We start from the raw sequence: 12,294 nt of genomic DNA on the forward strand, positions 1-12,294 counted from the left end.
TGTGAATAAATGTAATGGTGTAACTATTACCCTAATGGTTGGAATGACAAGAGCTGTTAAGATAAACCTGTCTAAAACCTCACCTATCTAATTTACTCCATTAATAAATGAGTCCTGTAAACTTGTACAATTGTGTTTCTTCGTATGCTTTTAGAGGCAGTCAAAAAGGCAGAGTGTCTAAGTGACTGCAGCCTTCTGTCCTCATGGTAAATCTCTGCCGGTTCAAGGCGCCGACAGGTCCTGTCTCGTGTAATGACTAGCAGTCTATTGCTTTGGAGGGCACAGAGATCCTTACAGTAAGCTACCTGTCTGTTTCATTAATTGGACATGGAAGACACACGCACACGCACACACACACGCACACGCACACGCACACGCACACAAAACAGAAGGAGCATATACAGAATAAAGTAGATAAAAGCATGCTTTCATCTGAGTTTGTTCTAACTACAAACTGTCAGCAGTTACTTTATGATGAATCCAGACATCCACCTGAGGTTTGCAAAGGTTCTGTCTTTGCTAACACTTTGAGAGTAACAAGTTTTTTTTTAAGAGGATTAATGGATTTTTAGATCTTAAGGTAAGCTTGACTGCAATGTTGTGGGTCTCTACAGAAAAGCATTTTGAGGGAATATGGGTAGTCAGATACCCCAAGGCAAGGCTAATGGATTAACTCCTCTAAATAACCTCATGTTGTTGGGCAAAGCAAGTAGAAGATGACACTGGATAACATTTTGCCGTTCGCTATGTCGCCACATGAGAATAATGTTTTACAGTCAACATCCCAGGGGCTTCCATCTTTTTGCTCTGCTTTTATGAAAGTAGCCACCTCAAGTCTGAGAGGCTGCTTTTAGCATTAGTGTTTGCACTTAAACTATTTGGGGTCATTCCTAGAATCAAAGCTGAGAACCAGAAAAAAAAAAAAAAAAATGGTACGGCCGAACAAGTCAATAAACAAGGGAAATGGTGGTGTTCTTAACTTCTCTAGACTGCTGTTCCTGATTTCAGCCTCCCTAAGTGTGTTTATAGGGCTCTATCAGGTAGCCATGGTTACTAGTGTAGGTAAATAACCCGTGATCAAGTAGCAACCTCAAGGGCTAAAAAAGCGACACGAAAAGTGCTAAAAATTGCAGTCCATTTTATAGCCATGTGAGACTATCTATGTTTAAACTGCATTAAGATGATTAGTTGGTGTGGTCAATCCAGTGCACAGGTATCCTGCTCTGCTATTAATTGTACTAAAACAGACTTTAAGGAGTCAGCTATCCAGGCTTCATTTTAAAATTAGGAAACTGTTACAATAAGATGGAGAGAGGCTAAATCAGAGACACAGACCCTCCCCAAAAAAGAAAGAAAAAAAGAAAAGAAGACATATTGTAACTACATAGCATGTTAGACAGTGCTGCATCCCCGAGTGCTCGCCCCTCCTTTCAGCAGTGGGTAAATAGAATAATTACTGGGTGGTCAGTGTAGTGTGAAACGACAGCGTGACCACAGCACAATGAAACACTGCCCAAATGCTGACAGAACATGATGAGCACATGGCTGCCTGAATACAAAGTGTGCCTGTATTGGTGGCAGAGATAGAAAGGCGGAAAAGGAGTGAAAGTTTGTGTGCCGCACTGAAAAAAAGCAATAGAAACACATTGTGGCGGGACTAAATGCTATTCCTTTGGCAAACTTGTGCTGAAGTGATCTCCTAACCTCTTCCATGCAGCCGTAGACAATAGCAAATCCCTGCTAATGTAATCATTTGGACAAAATTTTAGACTTGAATTGTATGCCGCTGAATTCAGTGGACCAGGTGCAAGAAAATGGCAATGTTGTGGATGAGGTCACTGCCCATTACGCAGTACAAAGCCAGAAAAGAGACCAAGCAACTTTTTCTATCTGCCGTTTCTAAAAGTGAAATAAACTGTGTGCGACTGCTCTATACAACGTAACAATAAACACAACAACTAGTACTACAAAGGTAAAGTATAAAAGCTGTATGGCAATACATTATTGTAAAGGAGATGGAAATTTGAATATTTTCTCTTCAAGGTACCAGAAAAAGGTGACAATGATGACAAATAAATAATTTTCAATGTAGGAAATGACAGCTGCATTCAAATACAAACAACACTGTAGAAAGTTTGGTGCCATTACACTAACCAACCACCCACTAATGACTTTCGTCACAAACTTGCTCTACCTTTACTATCCAGGTTCCAGGTTTCAGACTGATCCGTTAAATGATAGTAATCATTAAGTATGTGCACACTGGAAACAAAGTGGAAGAAGAAAGAATATTTACTCAATAAAACCAACTTATTACAGAACAGTTCAAAGACTTGAACTGTTCTGTAGTAGGGTTATAATTTTAGCACTGCTTCTGTAAAACCCTGATACTGGCACCTCCTAAATTACAATTTTGTCTTGTTAATGGTCCATTTTTACACGTTTATTATAATTATGTACAAAAAGACATCAGGGTACAGACCGAAAAGTATGTGTTAATGGAAACCAAAAGGAAAACGGCTCTCTGACAAAAAATTGGAAAAAAGTGAGAACAAGTATTATGGAGGGGCATAAATTAGAAATGCTCAGATGCTCTGGCAGTGCAGGTGTGGTGGTGGTGGCTCAGTGTTGAATCAAACTGACATGATTTTTTTGACAGGACTGAAATCACTGTTGTCCCAGGAGAGCACCACTGTGTCTAGCAAAGTCACAGCATTTCTGTTTGCCTTGGAGCAGACCAGGCTGGTGGCTATTAGAGACCGCCACGATCCCATCCCCCCACCACAAAAACAAAAACAAAAACGTGCAGACAGAGAAGTTCCAATGTGCTACATTAATGCACACTTATCAGCCACTTTGCTGAGTATACCTGTTGAACTGCTTGTTAACACAAATGTCTAATTAGCCAGAGTGAGATAAATTAGAAATGAGATTGAAAAACCGATGGAAGCGTCAGGCTGGAGGGACCCACTGATTAGGCTTTTCATTTATGGAATGCATTATAAATATCTGCTTTGGGAAATCTCTCCAGCAGACGCAATCCATTGATCTGCACATATGCAGAAGAAGCCGTGATGAAACAGAGTAGATGTTTCTGATATTGTAGATAAATACATTCACTGGCAACGTTTTAGGTACGTCTGCTTGACTGCCGATTAACGCAAATATCTAATCAGACAGTCGTCAGCAAGTCAATGCATCCAGGCAGGTAGGCAGGATGACCTGTTAAAGTTTGAATGAATGAGGAAGAAAGGTGATTTAAGAGACTTTGAATTTGACATAGCTGTTGGTGCCAGACAGCCTGGTCTGAATAATTTCAGAAACTGCTGATCAACCTGGATTTTCTTGCACAACCATCTCTAGGGTTGATCTAAAAAAGAGAATATTACCAGGGAGTTTCTGTTCTGTGGACCAAAATGTTTTGTGTCAGAGGTCAGAGGATAATGGCCAGACTGCTTATAGCTAACAGAAGGGCAACAGTAACTAAAAAAAACAAACAAACAAAACAAAACAAAACAAAACACGTCTGACAACCAACATCTTCCGAAGAGCATCTCTAAATCCACAACACATCACAACCGTGAAGCAGATGAGGTACAGCACCAGAAGACCAAACTGGGTGCCACTCCTGTCAGCTAACAACTGGTAAATTGAGGCTACAAATCCAGGTTACAAAAGATTCAAAAAACACTGACTGATCTGATAAACTACTTGAAAACATACCATTAAACTGGTATAATTCAGGTTGCTGTTGTTGGTTTAATGGTGGGAAGATATTTTCGTTAGGTTTCCTAGTAGCTGAGCATTGTTTAAATGCCACAACCTACTTGAGTATCATTGTTGACCATGTCTACCCCTTTATGACCACCGTGCACACATCCTCTGGTGACTGCTCCGGCAGGTAACACATGTCACAAAGCTCAAACCATCTCAAACTGGTTTCTTGAACATAACAATAAGATCACTGTACTTAATCCAATAGAGCACCTTTGGGATGTGGTTGAACGCGAGATTTGAATCATGGATGCGTAACCAATAAATCTGCAGCATATGCATGATATGACTGACGCTGTCAATATGGACCAAAATCTTTGAGGAATGTTTCCAGCACCTTGTTGAATCTATGCCATGAAGGACTAAGTCAGTTTTGAAGGCAAACGGGAGTCTAACCCCATACCTAACAGTTGCAAGTGGAAATGAGCCTATGTCATTATACAAATCTACACATCAGTCAGGTATTCATAGTAGAAACATGTGTGATCTTCAACATTTAAATGCCTTCAAATAATTCAAGCTGGAATTCTATTCACATGTGAAGGACTCCTGTTTCCAAACAGCTCTACTTGTAGACCATCAGATCAGTGAACAACTCCTAAAAGCTTTGAGGATAATGTGTGCGCCTGTCTGGATTAACAGTGACTTTTTTTTTCCTAGCCACTCTCCATGTTCCCAGGGCCTCATTTTTTTCACAGTACAGTGACACATGAAAGTGAGATTTAAAAGAAACAACCGAGAAGCTTAAACAAAGGCAAGAAAAGCAAACATAAAAGGTATCAACAGATATGTGTACTTTATTCACTGTGCCAAATCTAGAACTGAAAAGTCAAGACAACGTCTCGCAGCAATATCTAGACATTGTTTTGTTCGGATATTCATCCATCGTAAAGGGAAAATGGTAAAAATGGCCTGGCATGAATGGGTTATCCTGTGATTTAAAGCTAATACAAAATTAAGGATCCAAACCTTAATTTTAAGAAATCCATGTATATTCCCACGTATTTTAAAACAGGAAACATTACCTTATTATCTAGAGAGGAATATCAATTGATATGGTAATTAGAGATTTTTTGTCACAATAATATTATGGAGGCAACATGAAGTGATAATAGCAAATTATCACCCAGCCTCTCCACTATGTGTGGATAAATGCCAAGCAGCAGGGAGTCTAGTGTTCACGTTAACAGCATACCAATGTCGCAAATAGCCTTTACACCTTTACACAAGCACATCTGCTTTCTGACAACTTCCCAGTGCATCTTCCATTTAAATTTGGAGGGCTAGCATAGAGCAAAGAAATCAGATGTGAATCTCGGTAGATCATTTAAAGGTGTATTTTTAAAAAAAAAAAACCCTGATGCAAAATAGCAAAAAATAATTAACAATCTAGAAATGAAATAAGTGAAAAGTAAATACTGAGTAAGCAAGCAAGCAGCAGACAAACATAGTGTTACAAAGATAATGCAGAGTATTTACCGGATTCTAGCCTCAGCTTTAGTAGCTGCCTGGTTGTACTGTTCAGCCGTCTCCTTGTAGTTTTCAAAACTCTGCAGGCAAAGAGACAAAGTAAGAAATACGAGAATGAATTCAACAGTGTTTCATGACTCAAAAAAGCTTCTCGGGAGGCTGCATTTAATGATACTAGAACTTGTTTCCAAGGTTAAGTATAACTTAATGTTCAGATCACACAATTACAAAACAGAAAAATCAAAACAGACTACATTAAAGTCCCCAAATCAAGTTCCATGAATTATAATCTACATAATTTTACCACAATTACAACTACCTTTTCCAATTTAGCACAAGCTTTAAAAGCCAGCAACGATAAGAAAAATGCATAAAACAACACTGGAAAATGTCACATTCATTAAATTAGTGACCTTTGAATTTTACAGCCTGCTTACAAATCTGAATGTTGATAGTCTGTTGGTACTTCATGTTTTTCTTTCTCTCATGTGACAAACCGTGGCATTTAAATAAAGTTACATCACAAATTGATCTTGTAACTAGAGCCAGGTCGCATAGAGTACGCCTTTGTAATCAGTGGTCACAGTGCTAACTGTACAGCATCGTGGTCTAAATGAGCAGCAAATAGCAGAAAGTTAATAGAAAACAAACCCCAGCTGCCTTTCACACACGTTTTATGCAAATCTTCCCGCTCTGTTTTCACAGGGATTCAAATGGACACATACATTCCTTCAAACCAGGCAGCTGTTAATATACAATCTGTTAAATGACTGGATATCTGCATACTTATATGTACCTCTATCAGTTATGTTGAGGAACTTTCCCGTGTGTGCTTGTGTGGGAAAAAGTCTCGAGTACATTTAAAATCATCATCTCAGTAAGACGTAGGATCACCTGGCAGGCTTTGCGTCAAAACCTCTGAAATACAGTTTGTCTAGAATACCCCAAACACAAAGCAAATCTCTGTAGCCAAACCTCTCGTACGCATTCAGTGAGCAGTAATCGCCATTTTAAACCAATAACCGCGGTGCTCCGGCTTTTACTTAATTATTCCCCATATTCCCAAAAGACTGGGTGATAGGAGAGGAAGATAATTGAAGTGATGGAGTAGAGAAGAGATGGGATCAAACACAAACCTCCCCCACAATCCCTAGTCCTCTACTCCTCCAGTGCCCCCTAGTCATTTTCTCATCTCATTATTTCAAGCTGATGTGCAGACATGCAATTTCTGATCTGAATGTCTGGTGTTGGAACTGAATCAAGTAATGTCATAGGCATCTTTTCCTTAATCCTATCTTTTAGTATTCACTACGGTGTAATAATCTGCTTCTCCATTATCTTCATCCCTGTTCTTTAAAGAAAAGATGGAAAAGAGGAGTCATAAGTCTTGTAAGGAGGAGGATATTTCAAATCAGCACCAACTTTGATGAAGTAGTGAAGCTGTAGGCACCAGATTTAGACAAGAATCACCTTTTATATGGGATTCAAAAAGATCCATTATAAATACGATAATAAATCAATTCAGCACATACATTTCCTTTTCCAACCACACCATTTTCAAACACACCTAACAGTCGCTAAGATAGAAATGTGGACAACAATGCAGAGGTGCATAAACATGCTAATGTAAATGTACATTAAAAAAGTAATTAATAAATGTGCCCAGCTACACTTTACCTCCCCTATCTGCCTGAGTTTTTATGTTTGGGCTGCACAGTAACTCAAAATGTGAAAATGCCAAACATCCCCAGGTGTATGACTGCCAGTTATGCTTCCTAGCTGTGCTATATTGGATTATCCAGGACAGAACTCAGGATTAGACTCCTCTTGTCGCCATGTCTCTCCTTTGCCAGTATATGACTAGGTTTAAATACCATACCTTGACAGGGATGGGGGAGTAATAACTCCAACTCAAAGGTTTCAAGTCAAGCATATTTCATACCACCATCCTGTACCTTTGAAAAAAGAGACATTTTCAGACCTCTGAACTTCTGCTCAGATGTTTTATTAATCTACTAAGCATAAACCATCACTAATAAATGCCATAATCTGACAGTACTAGCAACCAGTCCCTGAATTCATGGACATTAAAGACTCATTTTTTTGCTGGAGTGAAGCTTCTACTTTGGTTCACCCTTTGGGAATATTGTGGTAAGAACTTAGTCTCTCATTAGTGGCTTAGCCCTTAGCCTCAGGTCAATGGGCTCAATGGACAGACTCCGAGGAAGGCTGAGCTGAAACTTGAAAGTTTATGGTTCCCTTGTGGGACATCAAGTGTTTGAGCCAAGATACAAAAAAAAAAAGAAAAAAAAAAAAAGATGTCTCCACAGGGGCTTAAACCCATGGGTGCCTCTGATTACGCAGGACAAAGAGAGCTGGGCACCAGAAAGAGAAGCAGCAAGTAGATGGTTTAAAGGTAAAGTGAACTTGTTGCTGACAATGAACTTTTTTTGTAGCAAACATTTTAACTTGTAACAGTGAGGACAGCACTGGTAGAGCTCATCTCCATCAAGTGTCCAAGTCAACTCAATAAACGGATGCACAATAGCATCACCTTCCTTAAAGGGACTGCAGACTTTAATATGCCTGTTTTATAAATACAGACTGTGTCGAAATGTTTGCTGTCAAAAGGGGTCATTTTTTGGCATATCCTAAACGAAAGCTCGATCTTAAAAGGTTTTAGAGAGGTAATGCAGTGGTTGATAGGTGACTGAGTGATGCAAAAAATAAATAAATAAATCACAGAAACATGCAATGAAAACAAACTTTTTCACTAGTTATGTTGTCACTGCTTGTTTATATTATATTTTATCCCTGCAAACTGTGTGCTCTTCAGAGATTGTCAGGAATTTTCCAATTTGGAGCCTTTTCATGCTTCATTTGAGCATCTTGTCTGTTTTTCTCCACACAAACATGCAGAAATAATGAAACAAACCAAAGGAAAAACCAAGAGAATCAACATATGTGAATAAGCTAGGCAGGTACAGCTAATCCAACAGAAACTTTGGGGGGCTGTGATGCTGTTCAGTGGTTGTGTATATATACACATGTTATTTTGTGTCTAATCAAGAACAAACCCCAAGGAATAGCCCTAGCTCAGCTCTCGTGACTACAGAGAGAAGGTAGCTCTATCACTGGCATACACACACTGAGCTCTTCCAAGTCATTTCCACCCATGGGGACAAAAGCCCTATGTGGAGAAGCAGAAAGAGGGGATGACAGCCCTCAGTGGGGGAAGGCAAGGTTTTGGGGTTGCTGGAAAGGTTCACGGAGGGGATTAGTGGTTGTGTATTAGCTTGCATACATGCAGGTGTGTGACTAAATCTGTGTTTCTACTTGAATTGTTGTGTTCAGATGATCCTTGAGCATACACTTGTCTGAACACCCTCCAGGAGCTGTGGACTGAGATGGGCTGATGTCAGGATTTCGAGGGAGGGGTTGTTTCATGCGCCGCGCTTGGACGGAGGAGGATTAATTTTTTTTCTAGGAAGCAGTCCACAAAAGGGGGGGTAGAAGGGATTAAAAGAGGTGAATTTTAAAGTGAGGCTTGTTTACAGAGTCACAGGGTATATTTCCACAGGAAGACAGATATACACTACCTCTACACTGTTGAGAGATTAGGGAGGCATCCAAAAAATAGAGGAGGAGGGAAGGAGATTTGGGAAGGAGCAGAATTAGAAGATGCACTGGTATGTTCAGCCGGCGTTGCAGCGTTTGTGTGTTGTTTTGTATATACACAATACATGTATGTGTGGAAGTTGTGCAATGGATTGGCCACAATTACTTCTGATATGACAGCATGCGCACAAACCTGTCAGAGCCCACAAATTTACAAACTCCTGCACACAAACATGCACACACCGTTTTCACATTCGTGTCAGGAGTGAATTCAAACAGTCTCCGCAGCCCTTAGACAAACATTACAGCCTGTTATCATCATTCATCCCTAAGGCAAACTGGACACTAGAGCTTGCTTGTGTGTATTCTCACACCGGCACACACACAGTGTGCACACAGTTATATACACCATTATTAACCTGTTAGAAAACTCTGACGCTAAGCCAAAGTAAAATGTTGATTCAGTGGAACGCCACACACAGATTACCCGTGGATTGTCCTTTTTTTTTAAACCGCCTTTCCAACCTTTGGCTAACTCCATTTGCAATGTAAAATAAAATTAGAGATAAATAATACAATGATCCAATAAATAAAGCCCTGCGGACCTATCTGGGTCTGAAGATTGTCAGTCTGCTGTGCATCAGCCAAATTTAAACCTGAAATTTGCATTTGAAATCATGCCTGTTGCATCAGTCATGCTAAAAGAGAAAGCAGCTCAAGAATTGCTCCTTGGGTGCACGAGTTACCCATGCCATGCGTACTAATGGACCTCCATACAATCGCGGATAATAGCTTTTTGAACTGTGTGCCGATAACAGGCTGGATTCTTTTCAATTTCTCTGTTTTACATTGAGCTGCAACAATACCCAATCCTGTTACTGATAACATTTCTCAGTTCTAACATTTGACATGTCTTCACAGAATGTAAAAAGGCTAAAGTATGGAAAGCCATTTAAAGACTTGATTGAATCAGTTGTGTCACAAGTGAGACACATTACTGTTTCAGCCTGTGCTTTGCATTTATGTATATAACCTGTGTCAGTCACAATTCAACTTTTAAGTGGCCATTTATTTCAGCCCCACTGGAATTTGCACCAGGTATGAGCGAGTGAAAAGAAAAAAAGATAGCAAAGGAAATGGAGAGGAAGCTTGAAAGGAGAACTGGATGAATGGAGTACTAGACTGGAAAATGAAGAAAAAGAAGGAGGAGGGTGGATGCCGGCTCAGGATAGACTGTCTGTTTAATGCACAGTCCATATAGCCTCTTTATCTCTCCCTCTCAGTACCCTGCTTTTTAGCTTCCTCATTCAAATGCAGGTCAGCTGTGTGCAAGTGAGGGGCGAAATAAAAAAGATAGAAAACGGGACTGCAGCAGCAAGCGGAGAAAGATAGACCATACTGCACTCTTCTGCCAATCAGTCTCTTCCGTCAAGTATTGCACCGCGTGTTGCTTGCTGCACGGAGTGCAGGGGCCCTCCCATTTAACTTGCCTATGTAAAAGGTTTTCTCACAGGCCTAAAGGAGGCGAGTGTTAGGGAGTAGATAAAGTAACCCTCTGCCTGATGGGTCTTGCTACAGGGAGGGAGAGACTGAGTAGAGGCGCAGAGAGGGAGTCAAGACCCCAGGAGTGTCTACCAAATACCTGAGGGAAAGCTGGGATTTAAGGAGGGAAACGGGACTGACAAAGGGAAGGGAAACTGGAGTAAGGTTATTTGCATCTACCGGATACCTTTTCATTTCTTTGTGTATTTCCATTGTGTATTTTGCTATCAGGTTATGTTAATGTAACCTTAAAGTTTATTGGACTAATTTCCAGTTCCATCTTTCTCTTTTAGTCTACTATGGTAACACTATAGTATTCACATTTCAGAAAAACCCTTATCTTATACTAGGCCTTAGTTCATGAACTGTCTGAAACAAGCTGATTTAGCTACAGTTTCTTTGAGGCCAACTTTCTATGAGTTCTCCTCATTGCCTCCAGGTGGAAGCAGGTGCTTGTGGGTATTTACGTCATTGTTTTCTGACAAAGAGCTTCTGTAAACAAGCTGTAGACAAAGAAAAAAAACTTTCCTCTTCTTTACTGGAATTAGTCATCCCTCAATTAGATGTCAGAGCTGATATAAGATCTGGAAAATGGAAGTGGACAGCAAAAACATCAATAGCAAAGTTAACACTAATCACTTGCTTAATGTGGAACATAATGGTGGACTTAATCTTTCAATCGTAAGCTGTATGAAACTGTGTCTATTTATGTCCCTGTTAATAAGTGCACATATGGGAAATGTGCTATAATATTGACTGACTATTATCTCACTGCACATTTTATTTATAGGGACTCTTACTTTAAATATTTCCAACTACAATACAAATAAAGCAAATTCAATATTTTGCTTAGACTTTTATGATTGCTTAAACAATATTGGATTTTTTTATTCTGAGCACTCCTCCTACAAAGCTTCATTTACCCATCCATGCCCCTTAATAAAAATGCTTTTTCCTATGCCTAAGGACTTTTGCCCAACATTTAGACGCAGTCTGATGGATGCATCTTGCCCAAGGATACTTTGACATGCAGACTGGGGGATTCGGGGCTCAAACTACCGACTGTCCAATTAGTAGATGACCCACTCAACCCCCTGTGCCACAGCCGCCCCCTAGCTTGCTTTATGATCAAACGTAGGCTATTCGTCTACGTTTGATTATACATTTTCTGTGCAGAACAAATTGTTGAGTCAGACAGAACAAGTGGGTGAGGTTGCTTTGCCCACAGCCAAGAGACGGCCAGGGAAATCTCTCCTTTTGGCATCAAACAGATCCAAGAGTTGAAAACACTGATGGAAGCCGAACGTTTACAGCAGCCTGACCTTTTGGCTCACATCGGATTATTTATTTAAGTTTTGCCATATTTAAAATGAGCAGTCAAATTAAACATGACAAAGATAATGAACAGAAAAGAAATTCACTCATCCATTCAAACCCTGTTTCCTTTACATTTAATTATTCATATTTTTTCAGCATACTTTATCATCTGTGTTAATTTGGAATTGTTCTTTCTAAATTTACTTTCAGTCCTTGCAGCATCTGCATATGCTTTAGAGTATCAACCAAAATCCTACGCCAGCGCAGCCTTACTCCTCACAAAGTTTACTGGGTACACTGAAAGAAAGCTTTATCAAACCACCATTGCAGTGATTTTTACCGTGCACAATATCAAAAGCAAATTAGGTAGAGAGAAAACAACACATAATTCCTTTAAAGCACTAAAAAACAAAACAAAAGTATACAGTGAAAACAGAAAAGCACAGTGCATTGCATTAGACAACTCCAGCTATCTGAGGAACCTCTTGAGTGCGGGCCCATCAACAGAAAGTCATGCCTCTGATATGCCTGCTGAAACTTTTAATTCATTTACATTCATATTTCGACACTGGT

At 39.8% G+C, this 12,294-nt stretch overlaps 1 protein-coding gene across 2 annotated transcripts in view; it reads right to left on the reverse strand.

Annotated features, from left to right (window-relative positions):
• chchd6b (coiled-coil-helix-coiled-coil-helix domain containing 6b) overlaps window positions 1-12,294 on the reverse strand; it is a 51,226-nt gene that overhangs the window by 17,961 nt on the left and 20,971 nt on the right. For both annotated transcript variants that reach the window (XM_006784509.3, XM_006784510.3), the window contains one exon: window positions 5,254-5,324. In XM_006784509.3, the coding sequence (XP_006784572.1) occupies window positions 5,254-5,324 (71 nt within the window). The remainder of the gene's footprint in view (window positions 1-5,253; window positions 5,325-12,294) is intronic.

The sequence above is a fragment of the Neolamprologus brichardi genome, chromosome 5, assembly GCF_056152115.1.
Source record: "Neolamprologus brichardi isolate AB-2024 chromosome 5, ASM5615211v1, whole genome shotgun sequence".
Taxonomy (NCBI): Eukaryota; Metazoa; Chordata; class Actinopteri; order Cichliformes; family Cichlidae; genus Neolamprologus; species Neolamprologus brichardi.